This window comes from Herpailurus yagouaroundi, unplaced genomic scaffold, assembly GCF_014898765.1.
Source record: "Herpailurus yagouaroundi ecotype Mexico unplaced genomic scaffold, PumYag 197, whole genome shotgun sequence".
Taxonomy (NCBI): Eukaryota; Metazoa; Chordata; class Mammalia; order Carnivora; family Felidae; genus Herpailurus; species Herpailurus yagouaroundi.
Window position 1 is genome coordinate 28275966 of NW_024412428.1, and position 22964 is coordinate 28298929.

Consider the following 22964-nt stretch of genomic DNA (forward strand, 5'->3'; position numbering starts at 1 on the left):
TGTTCTGAGGGACTTTGGAGAAATTTTGCTGGACATGTAACAGCATATCCCAAACAGTGGTTTGTGCAAGGCATGGAGACCATCAGTGGAAATAATCCAACATATTTTAACAGTAGGTGATTCTTTTTTGTGTTAATAATAGGTTCTTAGGATGGCCTGATTTTTTTCAAAGCTTGTTCTTTGGATAATAGCTTTGACTATATTAACAGCAACATGATGGGGTTATCACTGCCTAGGCTTTAGCTCCCATGACCTAATTTCTAATATGAATGATTATGTTTGTTTGTTTTATTTTTCCCCCCCTTAGATCCATTTTTCCTGTCCACCCCTCCTTCAGAATCATCGCCTTGGCAGAACCCCCTGTCTTTGGAAGCACCACACAGCAATGGCTGGGACCAGAATTCTTAACCATGTTCTTTTTCCATTATATGAAACCACTTGCCAAAAGTGAAGAAGTTCAAGTGATTAAGGAAATGGTAAGAGTGAGGCTAGCTCTAGCCTGTGGCCTTCAACTGTTCCTTTTTTAAGGCACTCTGACACCTGCTGGAGTAGAGTTGGACATTCCTGGCTTTTTCTTCCCATTTACTCCCACATTTCCTGATATAACGGTCCTCATACTTCAGCATTTTTTCAGAAACATATGGAGGGTCTGATAAAATACAGATTGTTGAGTGTCTAGGTCTGGGGTGGTACACGAGAACTTGGCATTTCTTAGGTGATGCCGATGCTGCTGATCTGGGGAACACACTTTGAGAACCATGGATGTAAGCTAGCTCTCCACTTTCCTCATATGGAGGCAGATTTGGATTCCTTTTCCTCTTCTAATCAGCCAAAGATGATCATTTTAAGTTCCTATGCAGGGAGGCCAAATATATCTTAGTTCCTTAGATTTTAGAATATATAAAGTAATGCTGTTCCCCTCGATACTGTGATATATCCTGTACTTACCTGACCAGTTACCTGGTGGCTTGCAGTATACATAATGCATTATTTCAGTGTCTGCCTTAACCAAGTATTGTGCTTAACACTTGTGGAACTCCAGAACTTCACTGTTCAGTGTAGCTCTAGCCACATTACAGAAATTTTAAAAGTTCAGTTTCTCAGTCTTGTTTCAAGTGGTCAGTAACTATATGGGGCTTCTGGTTACCATGTCAGACAGCATAGGTAAAGAACATTTCCATCATCATAGAAAGTCCTCCTGGGCAGTGTTGTTCTAGATCACGAATAATTAACTTTATACATGAATGCACCCATCCCCTCTGAAAGACCAGAATGAGCTGATTAATTTTAGGTCTTGTGAGCATGATGGTGAATAAGGGCATAGGCTTTCAAGTCAAGTAGCTTGCTTTTAAAGTTTTTTTTTCTTTTTTAATGTTTATTTTTGACAGAGAGAGACAGAGTGCAAATGGGGGAGGGGCAGAGAAGAGGGAGACATGTAATCCAGAATCTGAAGCGGGCTCCAGGCTCTGAGCTGTCAGCACAGAGCCTGATGTGGGGCTCGAACTCACAAACTGTGAGATCATGACCTAAGCCAAAGTCGGATGCTTAACTGAATGAGCGACTTAACCCAGGTGCCCCCAAACAGCTTGCTTTTATTTTTTTTTTTATTTTTCTTTTTTTAAATTTTTTTTTTCAACGTTTATTTATTTTTGGGACAGAGAGAGACAGAGCATGAACGGGGGAGGGGCAGAGAGAGAGGGAGACACAGAATCGGAAACAGGCTCCAGGCTCTGAGCTGTCAGCACAGAGCCTGACGCGGGGCTCGAACTCACGGACCTCGAGATCGTGACCTGGCTGAAGTCGGACGCTTAACCGACTGCGCCACCCAGGCGCCCCCAGCTTGCTTTTAAATGCCAAATCCGCTATTTATTAGCTCCCAGATCTTGGGTAAATTACTCAACCAAAGTTGGGGATATATCACAGGATTGATTAAAAGAATAAATGAAATAAAGTATATACTGAAAAGAACTTAGAATTTTCAAGTTCCAGTCACTTAAAAATCATCAAAGGAATCCTGAGCAGTTTACTTCTGAAATGGTTGCATCATACCAGTCATTGTTCTAACATCTCTGTGATATTTTTATTTATTTTAAATGCTTATTTATTTTGAGAGAGAGAGAGAGAATCTTCAGTGTTAGTGCGGAGACTGATGTGGTGATCTCACAGTATATCCTGAGCTGAAATCAAGAGTCAGATGCTAAATTGTTACAGTTCAGGCAACAAGTGTGTGTTATTTGGGCCATTGTTCTTCACAGTTCATTGATAAACTGATTATACCCCTTAGGTGTGTGGTTTAAAAGCCCTTGAAAAAATGAACAGCTTGAGCATCCAGTCTTTGTACAAGGATACCTTATGTCACTTTGTAGATACAAGATGATGATTAAATGAGGGAGTTTGGTTTCAGTAAGAAAAAATGCTGAAATTAGAATTTAAAAAATCATGCTGAAGCTAACAAACAGGGAAATAATTATGAAAAGTTTTTTTATGGGCACATTTTGTGCCAGTTTTTAACTGAGCGACTCCTTTCATCTTTTATCCTGGTGATGAAAGTGTAAATGAAGGGCAGCTTCGCCTCAGTTACCTGATGGTTAAAGAGAAAGTAGAGCTGTAAGTGTTTCCAGAGAAAATGAATAAGCAAATTTAGCTAGGAGTTAAACATGTTCCCTATCATCAGAGACTTTCTAAAAATGTAATTCTAATATTGTTTGCTAACTAGCCATAATTTCTGGTTGATTGATCAGATATCCCAACTTATTCTTTCTTTCTTTTCTCAATTCTCTCATAAAATAGGTCCCAAATATACCTCAGGAAGCTTTGGACAGATTGTTATCCTTTGCACACAAACTCAGAGAGACACAGGATCCCACGGTAAGTCTGGGCTTTTTCCCATAGGATTTTTCGTTGTTGACATGCTGCTGCTTTATGTTCTCAGAGTTTAATGCTTAAAAATCTATTTTTCAAGCTGGTATTTTTATCTCTTATGCTGTGCTTTGCCCTGTGCATATATTTCACTCTCTTGGTGGTTTGAACATTTGCTCTAGCCACTTGTGGCTGGTATCGTACAAAAACCAGTAGCTCTAGAGGAGTGCTTAATGTTCTTAGGGGTTTCACTTCTGCTACCCTGGTCTCCTGTGCTGAGTGGTCTCACCTAGTCCTTTGGCTTCAAGTACGACCTCTTATGTTAACGCCAACATATTTCTCTTCAGCTTCTAGCTTTTCTCATTGATTCTCTGTTTCTAACTGTATTTCCGTCTTGGGATGGTATAGGGGCAGAAAACTTTCCCTTTCCTTCCTTCCTTCCTTCCTTCCTTCCTTCCTTCCTTCCTTCCTTCCTTCCTTCCTTCCTTCCAGGTTCTTTGGTCAGCCTAATGATTAAATGGACATGAGACAGATTAACAGGAGAAAACCCAATTTGATGTCATATGTACAGGAGCCCTATAAAAATATTAGACTTAAAGAAATGACCAAAGCAGGCAGCTTTTATACCTTTCGGACAAACAATAAATTTGTGAAGAATTGACAAGGCAAAACGTTTGAGCTTGGGATGGTAAATTAGTGACAAAGTAACAAAGTTTGTTTATATTGCCATCTTAGCCCTTTGTTCCCTATTTCTGGCTTTAAGGATGTGCTCTACCCTCCTGGGACAGAGAGGGTGCTTTTCAGGTGGGAGATTTATTTCCTGCTTTTGGGGGACAGAGGAGGGTCAGAGTGTCCTTCTCATACTGACTGTTTCTTAAGTAACTTTAATTCAAAATAATAAACATGTCAAAATGGCATACTTTGGGGTGGCATATTATGTTCCCCCACCCTTTTTAAAATTTCTTGCCTAACGTTTATTTCAGCATTCACAGTTGAAAACATTTTTGCACTGTTACAAAAACTCCCCCCTGTCAAAAGTCCAATACACTTGGTATAATTCATGCTCTATCTGGGGTGAAATGAAAAGGTTATTGGTTTTTAATCTGAAGTCTTCAAGCAATAGTTAATATTTTAAATAGACCAAAGCAAGTTGTATATTTTCCCACAGAGGAATAAAAGGACTAATGAAAATGTTATTGGCTTTGGGCTGGAATTTTAATACCTAAGCCTGGTTATATTATGCCAATCAGAATCACGATTGGTGACTGTACATGCATTTGAATAGCAAAAAATAGAGAACTAATTCTTTAATAAATGCAGCTTGGTAAGCAAAACCTTTTTTTTTTTTTTTTTTAATTTTTTTAAAATTAAAAAAAAAATTTTTTTTTCAACGTTTATTTATTTTTGGGACAGAGAGAGACAGCATGAACGGGCGAGGGGCAGAGAGAGAGGGAGACACAGAATTGGAAACAGGCTCCAGGCTCTGAGCCATCAGCCCAGAGCCCGACGCGGGGCTCGAACTCACGGACCGCGAGATCGTGACCTGGCTGAAGTCGGATGCTTAACCGACTGCACCACCCAGGCGCCCCAACAAAACCTTTTAAAACACAGGGCACAGGGGGCACCTGGGTAGCTCAGCTGGTTAAGCATCCTACTCTTGATCTCAGCTCCGGTCTTGATCTCAGGGTCATGAGTTCAAGCCCCACACTGGACATGAAGCCTACTTAAAAAATACACAGGGCACATGGGGAATAAAAATAAGGGACTTGATGCTTAAAACATTGGAAACCACTGTGTATGTTGGAAGGATCAAGGACTGTCACTAACTCTATGAATCTCGGTGCTCTCATCTGTAAAATGGGAAGTGCCATCTACTTCATAAGGATGTTGTAATGATTAAACATGAAAATGTATGTGAAGAATCCTTTTCGTGGTAGCTGCTTAATAAATGTTAATTTCTTTCACTGCTCAATGGGATACTCTGGGATTGCTGTAAATTCAACGTATCTTCTACAACTGAACTGTCTTTCCCCTTTAAATCTATTCCTTCTTCCTTTTTTAATCCCCCGACTTTGTTAATAATCTGTCTCCTTGCTTTCCCACTATCTCCACTTACCCTGAAAGAAAATCTCATCAATTTAGCATCATGATGTCTCATCCATTCTCTTACCTATTATCAGAATTGTCCTGGTATTTGGTTTCATAATCTTTCTCCTGGAATATCGTTATTTCCTTTTGACTGCCCTCATCACCAACAATTCATTCCTAATATGACCCTGTGTTACTTTCCTGTGCCTGTTTAACAAATTACCATAAATGGTTTGTAACACTGGAAATTTATTTTCTCAGTGTTCCGGATGCCAAAAGTTTGGAATGCGTATTACTGAGTTGAAATCAAGGTATTAGCAACACTCCCTCAGGGGCTCAAGGGGAGAATCTGTCCCTTGCCTCTTCCAGTTCTGCTGGTGACCAGCATTCCTTGACTTGTGGCCTCGTTATCTTAACCTCTGCCTCCATCTTCACATCACCTTCTCTTTTGTGTGTCTGTGTCAGATTTTTCTCAGCCTCCCTTTTACGAGGATACCGGTGATTGCATTTAGGGGCCACCCAAATAATCCAGGATAATCTCTTCATCTCAAAGTCTTTAATGTGGTCTACAAAGTCAGCGTTGCCATATAAAGTAAAATTCACAGGTTCCAGGGATTAGGATGTGGGTATCTTGGGGTATAGGGGGTGGGAGCATTTTCTAGCTGTCACAGGCCCCCTACTAATAACTCCTGGGACCTCATCTGCAACTCTGCTTCCTTATTTGTTCTTTTCAGCTATACCATTCTCTTTCTCGTTCCTTAAACCCACTAGTGTCTGCCTCAGGGCCCTTGCCACTCAGCATTTCCTCTGGCTAGATTGTTCTTCCCCAGATAACTGTAGCTTTGCCCCCTCCCCCTTTTGGATTTGCTCAGATGTCACCTCTTCAGAGAGGCCAACCTGAAGCACTCTATTTAGAATCACGCTTTCCGCCCTTTTCATTCCCAGCTCTCTTTGGGCTTTCAAGTTCCTCCTGAGGCTTAACCCTTTGACATAATATATGTTTCACTCACTTTTTTAAATTGTCTGTTTTCCCTGACTCAAATTTATGTTCCAGGATGACAGGGATTTTTGTTGTGGTCCCCGCTGTATCCCCAGCATCTGGAATTTGCCTACTGTGTAGTAGATGCTCAACAAATATCTATTAAATAAATGAATGAGTGACTCTTCCTTGTTATCTCTGGAGTGGCCTTTCCTGAACTGTTAAGGGCTGAATTCTCCGCTTACAGACTGAAGGACAACCCGCTAAAACATGCATGCCTGCCAAGTTCCATTTGGCTGTGTGCTGCCCTCCTCAGCCTCGCTCTCTAGAGCCTCTCTTGAAGCACCCTCAGGCCTCCCGCACTCCTCTTCTTACTGGTTCCTGAGCCCAGCACATAACCAGATGCCTCCACATCAGGTGATGCCCGAAATGTGCTTTCTCCCTGTCTGCTCTCCCGCAGGTCCTTGTTCCGTCAGGTCTCTCTCAGCCCCTCAGGCAGAAGTAACCTCAGTCTGCAGTCTGTTTTTTTGTTTTTTTTTCAACATTTATTTATTTTTGGGACAGAGAGAGACAGAGCACGAATGGGGGAGGGGCAGAGAGAGAGGGAGACACAGAATCGGAAACAGGCTCCAGGCTCTGAGCCATCAGCCCAGAGCCTGATGCGGGGCTCGAACTCACGGACCGCGAGATCGTGACCTGGCTGAAGTCGGATGCTTAACCGACTGCGCCACCCAGGCGCCCCTGCAGTCTGTTTTCATGACACTTGACGTAGGATTCTCTTACAAACCTGTGGTGGCTCTATCTCTGTTTATTTTTATCTCCCCAACGACTGTTTGAACTCCTTGTTCATTCTTTTAGTTAAAAATTTTATTACATTTATTTATTTTTGAGAGATAGAGCAAAGCGAGAGTGGGGGTGGGGGGACAGGCAGAGAGAGAGGGAGACACAGAATCTGAAGCAGGCTCCAGGCTCTGAGCTGTCAGCACAGAGCCCGACGCGGGGCTCGAACCCACAAACTGTGAGATCATGACCTGAGCCGAAGTTGGACACTTTACCAACTGAGCCACCCAGGTGCCCCAGTGTTCATTCTTTTATTCCCGTTTCCCAGCCTGGTGCCTGGCACATAAGAGACACTTAATAAATGTTTGATGAATGAATGAATAAAATGACTAATCAACTAATTACTAATTTATTAACACATTGTCCCTAGAGTTTTCTCTCCCAGAGAATGTTACATTTTCATAAAAGAAATAATTCTTTTTTTTTTTTTCAACGTTTATTTATTTTTGGGACAGAGAGAGACAGAGCATGAACGGGGGAGGGGCAGAGAGAGAGGGAGACACAGAATCGGAAACAGGCTCCAGGCTCTGAGCCATCAGCCCAGAGCCTGACGCGGGGCTCGAACTCACGGACCGCGAGATCGTGACCTGGCTGAAGTCGGACGCTTAACCGACTGCGCCACCCAGGTGCCCCAAGAAATAATTCTTTAAGAGGAAAAAGAGAGAATTTATTTGAAAAAATTTCTGATCAGAACCTTCATATTTTTAAGCTAAATTCCTGGTACTAATCATGCTAATACAAAAAACCCTTGAAGTGTGCTCTTAAACTCCATAACCATGGTAACTAAGAGAATGTGCTCATATCCTCACATTCTTTTTTGCAAGATGAAACTGCACTTAGAAATGTAATGTTATAAACGTTAAACATGTTAGGAATTTTGTAATTAAAGTGCATTCTCAATTTCTAATTGATAATGTGAGAGAAGAAATAACCAAACCCTTTATTCAACACTTAAATGGCTCAACATAAAGCTTTGTTCTGATTTTTTTGACACTGGATGTTATCATAAAGCATTTGAGTATTATCAACTGAGAAAGCTTGTGTTTTTCAAATTCATTAGAAAGTCCTTACCGATCACTGGAATGAAATGTGAAGCCTCAATTCAATGTCATTCTTGGATGAGATTAGAATATTGTATACTAGGAAGTTACTGTACTGTTTATTGGGACTCTTGTCATGAGAATGCTCGGGTTGGAGTCATTAGTCATACATTTTCCATGATGAAAATAGGAATTTTTGTGGACCCAGGTGTTAAGAATGGGAATTGCTGAATCATATTAGGCTTCTGATACTTTAAATCATACTGGCTGAAATAATCTTATCCTCCCTTCTTCCTTCTTTCTCATATCCATCAGGTGCCACGTTCTCTGAAATAGTTGTTGATTCCTTCTCTCTACTCCTTTTTGCCAGTGACCTTACTGTAGTACCTCATCATTTTATAGACAGATCATTGAAGGAGCTTTCTGTTTCCTGTCTCAGTTCCCCCCGTCCTTCACTTACTTTGCATGCTCCTGCCAGATTAATCTTTCTAAAATCATATTACCACTTTGTGCACAAAAGAAGTCCTATTGCCTTTCGGGGTAAAGCCAAACTCCTCCAGGGGTCAGTCCCAGGTCTTTGTTACTTAGGAGCAAGTTCTCCAGCAAGACCCTGTGATAGAGCTGGGCTGGTTTCCTCACAGTCTGCACGATTTCTGTTTCTTTTGCTTTCATGCCTTTGTTCATAGCCTTTCTCCTGCCCACTTGAACAATTTAATTTTAAGCCCCTATAGCAGTTGTCAAGTGCTTCACTTGCTTTGGCATTAAATTATATGCTATTTTGAATTGCAATTCCTACTTTCTTATATTTAAATATTGCCTCCATGTCTAGAATGCAAATTTGTTGAAAACAAGGATGAACCAAATGTTTGCTTACAAATGAGTTCTTTGAGACATCGAATGTGTTTTTTAATAGAAAAAAGGGTACATTGTAAATGGTGATCTTGCTCCCAACCTAGTCCCCAGAGGACTCTTTAACCCATGTTGTAGCTGAAATACAACTCTAGTATTAGCATAACAGCATCTCATGGAGCTGTGAAATACCCAAGGGAGAGAAATCACTTCCTTTTGTTCTTCCTTGGAACATGCAGAAATCACCTCAAGTGAAATGTTGAAACAAGCAAATAAACTGTGTCTCTGGCATTGTGGCATCCTACCACCATCCATCCTGAACCCTCTGTTCACTTCTTGGAGTCCTCTTCTGTGTTCCCTTAGGGGCTCACATGTGCCCTCACTTCACCCTGGCCTGTTCTTTAAAAGTTCTTCTCTCTTCTGGTTTTCAGTGAAAACTGCTGTTTCCTAATGCTGCTGATCTAAATCCAGTAATAATCTGATACATTAAATTCATACTAAAGTGTAGGTCACATCACCTTCCTGTTAGATTTTCTTCATTTTGAAGAGGCTGACTTTTAATAATAATTGGTGACATTTGTTGAGCATCCATGTGACTGACCTCTGCTAAGAGAACAATTTTCTCTTTTGTCCTTTTTCTTTCTTTTTTGTTCTTTCAAGTTTTTATTTATTTATTTATTTTTTTTTTTTAATTTTTTTTTTTCAACGTTTTTATTTATTTTTGGGACAGAGAGAGACAGAGCATGAACGGGGGAGGGGCAGAGAGAGAGAGGGAGACACAGAATCGGAAACAGGCTCCAAGGCTCTGAGCCATCCGCCCAGAGCCCGACGCGGGGCTCGAACTCACGGACCGCAAGATCGTGACCTGGCTGAAGTCGGACGCTCAACCGACTGCGCCACCCAGGCGCCCCTCAAGTTTTTATTTTAATTCCAGTTGGTTAACATACAGTGTAATATTAGTTTCAGGTGTAGAATTTAGTGATTCATCACTTACATATAACATCCAGTGCCCATCAAAACCAGTGCCCTCTGTAATACTTACCTATTACTCATTTTTAACCCATCCTCCTGCCCATCTCCCAGCAACTCTGTTTGTTCTCTATAGTTCAAAATCTATTTTATGATTTGCCTGTCTTTTTCCCCCATGTTCATCTGTTTTGTTTCTTAAATTCCACAAATGAGTGAAATCCTATGGTATTTGCCTTTCTCTGACTTATTTTGCTTAACATTATACTTTCTAGCTCCATCCACAGCATTGCAAATGGCAAGATTTCATTCTTTTTTATGGCTGAGTAATATTCCATTGAATATAAACACCACCTCTTCTTTATTCATCAGTCAGTGGACATTTGCATTCTCTCCATACTTTGGCTAATGTTCATAATGCTGCTACAGACATTGGGGTTCATGTATCCCTTCAAATCAGTATTTTTTTTATCCTTTGCATAGATATCTGGTAGTTCAATTGCTGGATCATAGAGTAGTTCTATTTTTAACTTTTTGAGGAACCTCCATACTGTTTTCCAGAGTGGCGACACCAGTTTGCATTCCCACCAACAGTGTAAGAAGGTTCCCCTTTCTCCACATGCTCCCCAAGAGTTGTTTCCTATGTTGTTAATTTTAGCCACTCTGACCAGTGTGAGGTGGTATCTCATTGTAGCTTTGATTTGTATTTTCCTGATGATGAGTGATGTTGAGCATCTTCTCATGTGTCTGTTAGCCATCTGGATGTCTTCTTTGGAAAAATGTCTATTCATGTCTTCTTCCCATTTTTTAATTGAATTATTTGTTTTTTGGGGTGTTGAACTTGATAAGCTCTTTATAGATTTTGGATATTAAACCCCTCTTAACAATCTTAAAGGTAAAGGCATTATTATCGCCAACTTAAAGATAAGGAAACCGAGACTTTAAGGTGTTAACTAACCCACCAAGCTAATACATGGGAGGGAGCCTGATTTGTCTGATTCCAAAGCTTAAGAACTTTATATTATGCTGCCCACTAAGATAATTTCAAAATCAACAACAAATACTATTGGTACTCACATGTCTTGATTTCTATACTAGCAGCTCTATTAATTTTAAAAGTGAAATTATCCTGACAGTGTAGGGAAAGGGTTTCAAACTGCAAGCTGCCACCCAAGTGATAACACTGGTTGACAGCTCTGTGATCAGCAACCTGAACTGTCCACATTTCCTTTTCTCCCTTTTAGAAACCATCGATTTACTTAAAGTTCTAAGCATTTTCAGGGTATCTTTTTAAATTTTTTTTTCCACGTTTTTATTTATTTTTGGGACAGAGAGAGACAAAGCATGAACGGGGGAGGGGCAGAGAGAGAGGGAGACACAGAATCGGAAACAGGCTCCAGGCTCCAGGCTCTGAGCCATCAGCCCAGAGCCTGACGTGGGGCTCGAACTCACGGACCGCGAGATCGTGACCTGGCTGAAGTCGGACGCTTAACCGACTGCGCCACCCAGGCGCCCCCATTTTCAGGGTATCTTAACAGTGCAGCTTTGTGTAGGCGGGGGGGGAGGGGGGGAAGAACAAATAATTCATGGCACAGAAAAGCTATTTGTAAGTCAGGTGTGAACTGTATTATGTAACATCTTTCCTTCCTCCAACCTCTTCCCCCCCCAACCCCCAAAACGTGTGTATACAGCACTTAGCTCAATGAAAACACTTCTGTCAAATTTAACTTATAAACACTTTTTATAGATTTTTTTTTAAATCTATCTTTAACGATTTTGTTTTAATTTTTTTTAACATTTATTTATTTTTGAGACAGAGAGAGAGCATGAACAGGGGAGGGTCAGAGAAAGAGGGAGACACAGAATCTGAAACAGGCTCCAGGCTCCGAGCTGTCAGCACAGAGCCCGACGCGGGGCTTGAACCCATGGACCGCGAGATCATGACCTGAGCCAAAGTCGGACGCTTAACCGACTGAGCCACCCAGGCGCCCCTCTTTAAGGATTTTTAAAGTGTAAATTGGCTTTTGTTTATTTTTATTTGTAATCCATTAACAGTACATGTTTATTTTAAGTCTGGTCTTATCCATCAGGAATAATGAGCTGTGCCCTGATACTCATCTAAAGGGACTTTCGGCAGGTAGAAACAAGACTGTCATCAGGCTGTCCTTGTCTTTTGATAGGCCCAGTCATTGGCAGCATCACTATCTACCAGACAGCTGTTGCGGATTTCTCGTCGGCTGTCACAGTACCCTCATGAAAATCTTCACAGTGCAGTTACTAAAGCCTGCCTTTCCAGGTAACCATATTCCCCTTTCTCACTGAATTCAAGCTCCTGGGTCTTTGCTAAAACGATAACGTAAGTTTAATTGGTAGTCAGTTCTCACAGGTCTGGAGAATGTATTGTCTGAATATGTAGCTATTTCAACCTTGTGTTCAGTTTTTAGAACATATTTTATCATTCACATAACAGCAATTTTAAGAGATAGTTTACAGATAAGAAAACTAAGTCACTTGCTCTAGTCAGAGTAGTGAAGAAGTAAAGGTGGATTTGGGATTCAAACGCTGTGTGTCTTCTGAGCTAGTGTTCTTAAGCACTACACTGAGCATCTCCCAAATTAGCTTTGGAACCTTCCATGCTTGATACACTGTTCTGTTGCCTAAATTTAACAAAACTAATGTCTTTTCAGTCTATACTAATAATACTTTTATACCTGTTTGGAAATTATTATAAAATATCGGCTTAAAGAATTTTCTTACAAAATCACACTTGCATGAAATCATTTAAAAAAATTTTTTTTAACAGGCACCTGGGTGGCTCAGTCAGGTAAACATTCGACTTTGGCTCAGGGCTCAGGTCATGATCTCACAGTTTGTGGGTTCGAGCCCTGCATTGGGCTCTGTGCTGACAGCTCAGAGCCTGGAGCTGCTTTGGATTCTGTCCCTCTTTCTCTCTGCCCCCCCCAAAATAAATAATAAACATTTAAAAATTTTTAAAAATTTTTAAAAAATTTTTAACATTTTATTTATTTTCAAGAAATAGGGACAGAATGTGAGTGGGGGAGGGGCAGAGAGAGAGGGAGACACAGAATCCAAAGCAGGCTCCAGGCTTCGAGCTGTCAGCACAGAGCCCTACACAGGGCTCAAAACCACGATCTGTAAGATCATGACCTGAGCCGAAGTTGGGCACTCGAACCAACTGAGCCAACCAGGCACCCCTATTTTAAAATAATAATAAAAAAAAGGATTAATAACAATACCCAATAAGCCCAGAGTTTTCTTTTAGGCTCTTTTCATATAATCTGGCAATTATTTTTATGGTGGTTCTGACTATTGTCCATTCATTCCTTGATATATAAAAGGAATTAAAAGAATCTATTTTCAGCTTACGAGAATTTATAATTGCCTTCTATCAATCTTCAGTTTGGTGGACAATTTTTCTTATAGTTTAAGTAAACTTACTGCATTGCAACCTAAATTTGTTCTCTCTATGCTGTATCCAGCTAAAATAAAGCTCCTTTCCAGTGTCTTTAATTTTTTGAAAACCTGGTAATCCAAAGCATTTTACAGACCATTCCAAAGAACAGACAAACAGCAATTCACTTTTAATCTAGTATGATTTTGGTAACTGAACCAGACAAGAATAATGTATGAAAGGAAAATTACAAATCACAATCATGGAATAGGTGCAAAAGTTTTAAAAGAAATGCTAACAAACTAATTCTAACTAATTACATATATACATATATACATATATATATGTATGTGTATACATATATATATAAAATCATGAGCAATTTTGAATTATCTCAAGAATGTGAAGGAAGTTTAATATTCTGTTTTTTAGTTCATTATATTAACAAATTAGAAAAAATATTATTTTAATAAATGAGTAAAAAGGATTTGATGAAACCTAACAACCAAACCTAAAAACAAACCAAAGCAAAAACACCAAATCCTTAGTAAACCAGGAATATTCTTAGTAAACCATGAAGAGAAGGAAAATTCTTCAATCTGATAAAAGGTATATACCCCAAATTTAGAGCAAACATATTTATGATAAAATACACATATTTCCTTTAGAATTAGGAACAGAACAAGAATGTCACCTATCTGTCCTTTCAGTCAGAGCATTTGCCCAAAATTATCTAATTGGCTACATAAAAAATTCAAAAGGAGCACCTGGGTGGCTCAGTTTGTTAAGCATTCGACTCTTAGTTTCAGCTCAGGTCATGATCTCATATAGTTCATGGGTTCAAGACCCATATCCGGCTCCACACTGGCAGTTTGGAGCCTGCTTGGGATTCTCTCTCTCTCTCTCTCTCTGTCTCTCTCTGTCTCTCTCTCTTTCTCTCTCTCTGTACTTCCCCCTCTCAATCTCTCTCTCTCTCTTTCAAAATAAAAAAAAAAATCAAGAGAAACTATATATAAATCATTAGAACAAATAGAGATTAGTGAGATGACTTATAAATCCATATCAGCGACTTTTCTATATTCTACTAACAATCAACTGAGGAAGTCTTTTTTTTTTAAATAATCGTATTCAAAATAATAGTAGAAATCTTTGAGCACTTAAGAACAAATCTAATGATATGTAATGCTTTTATGGAGGAAAGCATAAATCTTTATTGAAAGCCATAAAGACTTAAATAAAAGAGAAGCTATACCGTATTCATGGAAAGGAAGATTCAGAATTATAAAGCTATTATACTCCAAACTTATATATACTTATTATTTGGTCATATTCCACCAAGGTTATACAGAATTTGACAAGCTGATCTCAAAGTTATCATGGAAATAATAACAAAGGAAGTTTTGGGGAAGATTAAGGACTTGTACTTTATCAGATATACCAAGATCCATTATGAAGCTATATTCATTATTACAGGATGGGATTGGTACAAGGAAAGACAAATGGACTATTAGAATAGACTATGGAGCCCAGAAGCAGACCCATATATTTGTGGAAAGTTAGTATATATTAGAAGTAGCATTATAAATCAGTGTGGGAATGGACATACTTATCAATAAATGGTTAAAAATTAAAAATACCCATTTTATCCCTTACAAAAAAGTAAAATATGTATATATGATATAAACCCTATAAGCCAGTCTACAAGTTATGAGCCACAAACTAAGACATGTTTGATAAAATTTATAATCACAAAAGGATTGGTATTCAGGGACTATAAAGTATCCAAATTAATGAGATGAAAGAATCAACCGTAAATGGGCAAAGGATGAATAGACATGCACAGAAGTTAATTCAGATGACCAATAAATATTTGAAAAGATGTTCAACTTTATTATTAATTGGGGAAATGAGATTTTAAAACAATAATCAGCTATCATTTCATACTTTTATAATTTTTACCTGTAAAAATTAATATTTTTTGTCAATAGAAGAAAATGGAATTCTATTAAAGCTGTTGGGATGGAAGTCTCCTCACTTTAGAGTTACCTCACATTATCTTTATACTTAAGTATATTAATACTCTATGATTTGGCAATTCTTTTTCTTGATATCACCTCAGAGAAAGACTTAAATGAATGTATAAGGAGGCATATGTAAGAATGTTCACTGCATCATTGTTTGTAACAGTGAAAAATTGGAAACAACCCATCTATCCATCAGTAGGGAATGAATATATAAATTGACATAGTCACATAATGAGATAGTACACATTAGTTAAAATGAAGTAGATCTGTCTGTAATATCAAGCAGAAAATGGGCAGTTTGCAAGAGGAAATTTGGGATATGTTGCCATGTATAAAAATGCTAAATGTGACAAAAATGCAATATAGTTTTATTCATACTAATATAGCAAAATAAAAATGTGGACAGGAGAGATACATAACACTTTCAGCGTGAGAATTACCTCCAGAGATGAAAAGAGATTAATAGACTATTTAATATCCTCTGTAACTTTCTATATGCTTGCAATATTTCATAGTTAAAAAAATTCAAGAACTTAAAATTACTCACTTTTAACACTCATAAATATTTTAATGAATTAAATAGTCAACTCATTTTTCCAGTGTTACCACCTGACCACAATAAAACTCTCTTTGTCACCACCCTATGACACTTTGCAAAAAAGTAAAACAGCTATCTTGTTTATTGATTATCTGTTGACTTTAGCAAGGCTACAAATTCAAAAACCTTTTTTACTAACCTTCTATTCAAGATAGCACAATTGCAGGAAGGAAAAAAAAATTATGGGCACATAAAGTTTTTTCCTTTTTTTAGTGACCTCATTCCATATTGAAGCACTGAAAAGAAATTGAGTTTCGCAAAAAATTTTTATTTTATTTTTTTAAATATTTTTATTTATTTTTGAGACAGAGAGAGAGATAGAGCATGAGCAGGGGAGGGGCAGAGAAAGAGGGAGACACAGAATCTGAAGCAGGCTCCAGGCTCTGAGCTGTCAGTACAGAGCTAGATACGGTGCTTGAACTCACAGACCGTGAAATCATGACCTGAGCTGAAGTCGGACGCTCAACCGACTGAGCCACCCAGGCATCCCCCCAAAAAATTTTTAAAAGTTGACATAATTTGGGGCACCTGGGTGGCTAAGTCAGTTAAGCATCTGACTTTAGCTCAGGTCACGATCTCATAGTTCATGAGTTCGAGCCCCACGTCAGGCTCTGTGCTGACAGCTCAGAGCCTGGAGCCTGCTTCAGATTCTGTGTCTCCCTCTCTCTCTGACCCTCCCCCGTTCATGCTCTGTCTCTGTCTCAAAAATAAATAAACATTAAAAAAAAAAAAATTTTTTTTTAAAAAGAAATCACAGTCTACCTGATAGCCCCTGACCCCCACAGTCTTTTTCTCCCACTCTTACTACTAATAGTAATACCTGTCTTGCCTGCACTGGTAATTTGGGAACATCCCTGTCCTTACTCTAGCTTCTCATACTATCATCCTGAGAAACCCTATCTTACTCCTTAATCCAAAGATTGTATCTCACTTTCAGTTAGCCTAGGGAAACTACCTCTGTTTTTGTTTCCTAGAATGTGGTTGAATATTTCTTTAGTTTTTTGTTCAACCAAGACCGTAGAGACTGGAGACTTTCCAGTTCTATTTTTACTGATAGTAAATGAAGCTAATGACAATAATGATTTTAAAAAGGCATTATGGTGCTCCTAATAGTGATAAATACCCTTGAAAACTTTACAGCAGAGTATGTGTTTGTTTTTGTTATAGGGAAGTAGGACAGAAAGAGTGATGTTTCATTCATTCACTCACTTATTCTGTGAAAGCCCACAAAAGAAGAGGAAAAAGCAAGTAGAAAATATCAGTGAGCAATAGGAAAAGAAGCCGTTAACTAGAAAAAAATTGAAATCTAGAAAAAATTAAGGTTGACCTAATACAACCTGACACACTTTATTTTCTTCATTTGTGGGATGAGCCAGTATCTTTTTTTTTTTACATTTATTTATTTATTTTGAGAGAGACAGAGACCACACAAGAGGGGGAGGGGCAGGGAAAGAGGGGGAGAGAGAATCCCAAGCAGGTCCGTGATGTCAGCACAGAGCCTGGTACAGGGCTTGAACTCAAACTGTGAGTTCATGAAAGCGGAAACCAAGAGTCTGACACTTAACGACTGAGCTATCCAGGCGCCCTGAGCCAGTGTCTTTTAAAATGTAGGTTCTAGGGGCGCCTGGGTGGCACAGTCGGTTAAGCGTCCGACTTCAGCCAGGTCACGATCTCGCGGTCCGTGAGTTCGAGCCCCGCGTCGGGCTCTGGGCTGATGGCTCGGAGCCTGGAGCCTGTTTCCGATTCTGTGTCTCCCTCTCTCTCTGCCCCTCCCCTGTTCATGCTCTGTCTCTCTCTGTCCCAAAAATAATAAATAAACGTCGAAAAAAAAATAAAATGTAGGTTCTAGAAGTGGGATATTTTCAACTTCCATACTACCTCTGATTATTTGGTAGTTGTATCTGGGTGTGAGGTTGAAAACAGTTCGGAAACATGTTCAAGCTCAGTAGAAAATGTTTCAGTACAGGGGCAAAGGAGAATGTGTCGACAGCAGACTGTATAGATGAAAGGGGTTTGGGGGGATAGTGATGGAGTCTCAGCTTGCAAGTGGTTATTGTCAATCACGATGGTCTGACAGGAAGTAATGGAGATGGAGCTGCAGGGCCTAATGTTACCAGGCCAGACTCCAGTTTGTGGTGTAGAGGAGAGAGGAAAGGGGGGCATGGTGCCAAGATAAGGGCTCGGGAAACAAGATAAAAGCCCAGTTATTGGGTCTGAGAGAGAAGGTGAGGCCTTGGTTTTGGACACAGTCTAAGAACTGTGATGAAAGGTCAGAGGTGAGCAACAGTAAGTCCTACTTGATGCTGAACCAATGAGCTACTGACCTAGAGTTATAGAAATCCCCCTATCATAGCCTGGAACCAAAATGATGCAGTAGGTGGGAGATAGTGTCAGATATGTGGATTATATCACAGGGTCAGGAAATCTATCAGTTCTTCACACGCTCATTCATTTGCCTTCTCACTCTCACCAACATCTCTTTTATTCGAGCGCACACTCAAGGCTATGGGAACCACCACCAAGGATTTAGAGCTATGGAAAGCCTAAATTAGAAGTGTTATGTTCTTAGTATGTTTATTTGGAATATCGTGGCACACAGTGGTTAGCTTATAGTAGTATAACTCAGGTAATGGGTTAAAAATGATTTCTGTGGGCTCACTTGGGATCATAAGTTCCAGATATAACTTTATTTGTGTGGCTGGGAAACTCCATTTTCATCATCCAAGCTCATGATGTTCGCACAATCTACCTGTAGATGAAGAATGCCTCTGTCACTCACCAGATTATTATTTTGACAACATTCATATAGAATAGACAAGCAGGTGTATTTTTTTTTAAATGGAAGGAAAGACCAAGCTGGATAACCCTATATTGAGTAATTTGTGTTAGAAAGTAAACATCATTAATCCGCTTCCACTAATTTGAATTTCTGATTGCCAGGTTGGAGCAGGTTAAAGCGTTATTTTATCTTTTTAAGAAAATTTGATAATCCAGTTAAACAGTTAAACAAAATTTATGAGGCACACTAAATCCATTTTAAGAAGTAAATTATTTTAAGTCTTGTCCTATAAAATATTGTATATAAATGAATACTGTTAATTACACATAAATTTTACTTATTAAAGGAGTTCAACAAACATACTTCATCTTCACAGGTGCTTGAAATTTATATTCCAAAATTTTTCATGTGTTTCACAGAGCAAGACTGACACTCCATAAATGGTTATATTGAGATAGAGTGGGAGGAGAGAAAGAGTTTGCGTGGGTATGTGCCAAAAGATATTTAGGAATCACAGAAACCTTTGACTTTACATTATATCCTTCCCCACCCCCTCCCCCCATCCACCAGGTTCTTACCAAGCCTTGCAAGGTCAGCATTAGAAAAAAACTTGGCAGATGCTGCAATAGAAATAAATGCTGATAATAATCAGGAACCAGAATTGGAGGATTATAAGTGTAAGTATTAAATTTGTTTCTTAAGTGAAATAGTAATTATCAGATATTTGTATTATTGTTTTAATTTCAATAAAAAATGGTTTTGTTTTCCATCTACTTTGTTTTATGCATTGGGTTGAAGAAATGAATCTTTCCTTTAAAAAAAAAAATTGAAACCCACATACAAGTTAGATCTTAGAATATTTCCTTTGTTTCAATGCATACCAGATACTGGTCCTTCAGTCACAATTGAGACAAACCTGTTCAAGGCCCTGAGAATCCCTGCCATAAATGAACTTACGTGATTTTGTTTTACCTTTTTTTCCAAACGTATTTCACCGTAGAATCTAGAATTCTGTTTCCTTTGCACAACATTTACATTTTGAGGACCAGTGGTGCCCTGCAGGATATGTTTGGGAAACTGTTCTAGTTTGATGTAGACTAAAATAATATTCAGAGGACCATTTCATGCCTTCTTATCTTTCCATTTCCACCCTTATTGTCTTTTGTGATCCTCTTCTTCTGGATAACCATTTAAGTATAATTTTAGGGAGGTTTACCCCTTCCTATAAATGCTCCCTGTTCTTCAATTAAAACACAACAAAAGGTTCTCTATGTTTTGAGGTAATTACCTGTTGTATGAAAAATCCGTGTGACCACTGTCTAATGAGGGCTTATTGTGACTGTCTTTGTAATAGATGCTTTTAATAGTTGGGGCTACACCGAGACAGGAATTTGGTGTTGAAGAAATGAGATGACTTTTTTAGAGTAAAATTATAAACTCCACATACCAATGGATCTGGGCACAGATAGGCCCAGCCACCTCAAGGAGATGGAATAACTCTGGGGCCTGGAGACTCATATGTTACTTGACTAAACCTTTTAACATATCCAAAGAAAGCCCGTGTCGTTCTGACTGTAGATTCTTGTCCAGTCTTGGTACCAGGTCAGTGTCAGCAGTTCCCATCTGTGCCTTGCGTAGGGGATAAGGAACCTAAAAGACTTTTGACTCATATGGTTCCATTTATCTTTGATGTCATCTCTCTTGAGGAGAATTCATTTAATGTACTCTCCTTGTTCGAAGGACAAGGTTCACCAAATAACCTTCTGACGAGGATTTGGCTTTCCGTGTAGGTCTCCCCCTCTGAATAATATGCTGCAATGGCAACGAGTGTACCCTGTGGTCCATAGGAAAGTTGCAGTTTTCATTGTGTTGTAGTATTTTCAATTCTTATTTTATATATCAGAATTTATGTATAGATCAGGATATGTGTGTTTAATAATATTCTCCTGGGAGTTAGGTTTGTTGGCGGTTGACATGACAAAATCAGGTTTTCAGTCTACGAGACTGAGGACCTTGACAAATGGACCCAAATAATGCCATCCTATGAGATTTCTTAGCAGACACAGCTAGCCACCTTTCTCCTAGGAAGTATAAGAGGAAGTATAAGTATGACCATTCTCTGAGCGCATTTCCCTTTTCAAGCTTCAAATTTTAACAACCAACGTGAGTTGGGTGAATTACATTGTTCTAAAGCCCAAAACCAAACTGAACAGATGTGTTCCATAAACTAAACCATAGATAGTATCAGATGCTACTTGATTCTGAAATTATATTTGTCATCTCAACATAAAAGTATACAGTTAAGTCACTGCCACAATTCTGGTCTTTCTCTGTACGGTTTTATATTGGGTCTGTTTCAGAGACCTGATGGTAGTAAATAAACAATAGATTCTCAGCGTGACAGCTCATCGTTCTTCTCTATAGAACTTGTAAATAAGAGGGAAATGTCAAGGATCAATTGGAGAGAGAGGTCTACTTTGCTTTGGCAAACGTGTGGCACTCAGCACTTGATTAAACAGGGTGACAGTTTCATCATTTTTAGCTCAAAATAGTTCACAGCACTGCAAAACACAAATGTTGCTTCCCCCCCACCCCCCTCCCTGGTCTTTCAAAATGCTTTAGCACAAAAGAGCAGTTTTCTTATTTGAAGTGGGGCGGGGTCAGGGAGAAGACAGGTCAGTTGTTTAGGCATTGTAATTATCTGTCCGCTTGCTCCAGTATTTCCACAGGATGGAATATTATTTGGAGTCAAAGGAGTAAACGTACCCCACTCGGCAGAAAGAACATTATACTTAGTTCTATTTTTAGCTCTACCCATGTTAGCTGGGTGGCTTTAAGCAAATTACTTAATATATGTCCTTAGCTTCCTCATAGTTCTTGTCTCATTGTTAAGAGAATTACATGAAATTATATGAGAAAGCATTGAAGCTTCTAGTTTGAGATCTGGACTGTAGAAGGTCCTCAATAAATTATGGCTTCTGTTGTGATCATCGATGTTACTTTAACAACTACCACTATTAATGTTATGATTGGTAACCTTGGAATATGTTGGGCAGTGAACATGTATATCTCTTTACTATAGAAATACATATGAGATGTGTTCCGTGACTTCAAATTTATTATTTAGTTTTAAGGAGCTCATATTCTATTCCAGACCAACTATATAAAGCAAATAGAAGACAATAAAATAGTAATTATCACAGAATAACGGTGTGACACATGGGGTTCTTACTTGAAAATACAGATCTCCTGGACCATCCCGGAAAATAGTAATTTGAGAGGTCTTGGGTGGGGAGGTTGGTTAATCAATATTTTTTACTAAAACTCTAGGCAGTTCTCATTTGGAGTTTTTCAAAGGGTAGGTTCCCAAATATTCAAAGTACTTCAGAGCTTTTGAACGTGTATTCAGCCTTGTTTATGTGATAGTCTCTGATAAAAGAAGCTTATGAAGGCGGCTTGACTGAGTTCTGGTGGGGGGAGCAGTTCTTCTGTAATTGTGTCTATATGCTGTTTGCTACATACTTTATTTTAAAAAGGTTTTATTATATTTTGCAACATTTTAAACATTTTATGTAGAGCTTTGGTGTTTTATTACCACCTTCAAGCTTACTTCATTTAGATGTTAATTTAGAAGTCCTTAATGAGCCCACAAGATGTTAAAGATGCTGTATTGCATTATGTCACGTTGGACTTGGTTTCTCTGAGGACAGTGCTACGAGTAATCCTCTATCCTGTGGGAAATGTTTAGGTGAAGTAGCTTCTGGATCTCTGAGGATTGGAGCTGTTACTGCACCGATCTATAATGCCCGGGAGAGAATGAAAGTGCCTGATGTTCTGTTCTATGACAACATTCAGGTAAGATCACTGCTTTGCGTTTATGGATAACACCTCTTACATTGTGGTAATCAACTCCACAGTGAAGCTGATATTTAATTAGTTTTATAATTTGCCAAGTTCAATTCACATGATGCAAAATGAGATGTTGAAACTTTTTTTTTTTAATTATAATGTTTATTTATTTTTAAGAGAGAGAGAGAGACAGATAGAGCATTAGTGGGGTAGGGACAGAGAGAGAGAGGGAGACACAAAATCCAAAGCAGGCTCCAGGCTCCGAGCTGTTAGCACAGAGCCCAACGCAGGGCTCTAACCCACAAGCCTTGAGATGACCTGAGCTGAAGTCGGATGCCCAACTGACTGAGCTACCCAAGTGCCCCGGAACATCTTTTTCTAAGGCATTGTAAACTTTTCAATTCATTCCAAAGACACTTGAAAATTGGAAGAGTTGCTGCTGTGATGAGAATCATATGTTTTCTATGTGCACATGCACTACACTCCAAGTAAATAAAATGAATGTATCATGAAATTAAGAACAAAAGGAACTAATACTCATCCTCTCCTTTGCTTTCCTGTCAGTTAAATTATCTCAACAGTTCAAAGAGGATGTGTCCTATGTATTCTTTTTCTCATATTCCTTACCTTTCCCTGAAAAGTCGTAATATTTTCCTATTCTTTTCCTTTTTTTTTTTAAGG

At 38.9% G+C, this 22964-nt stretch overlaps 1 protein-coding gene across 2 annotated transcripts in view; it reads left to right on the forward strand.

The window, feature by feature from the left end:
- Positions 1-22964, forward strand: part of VWA8 (von Willebrand factor A domain containing 8) — a 369166-nt gene that overhangs the window by 138744 nt on the left and 207458 nt on the right. For both annotated transcript variants that reach the window (XM_040448547.1, XM_040448546.1), the window contains exons 15-19: positions 308-476; positions 2791-2868; positions 11802-11917; positions 19005-19111; positions 22183-22289. In XM_040448547.1, coding sequence (XP_040304481.1) covers positions 308-476; positions 2791-2868; positions 11802-11917; positions 19005-19111; positions 22183-22289 — 577 coding nt within the window. The remainder of the gene's footprint in view (positions 1-307; positions 477-2790; positions 2869-11801; positions 11918-19004; positions 19112-22182; positions 22290-22964) is intronic.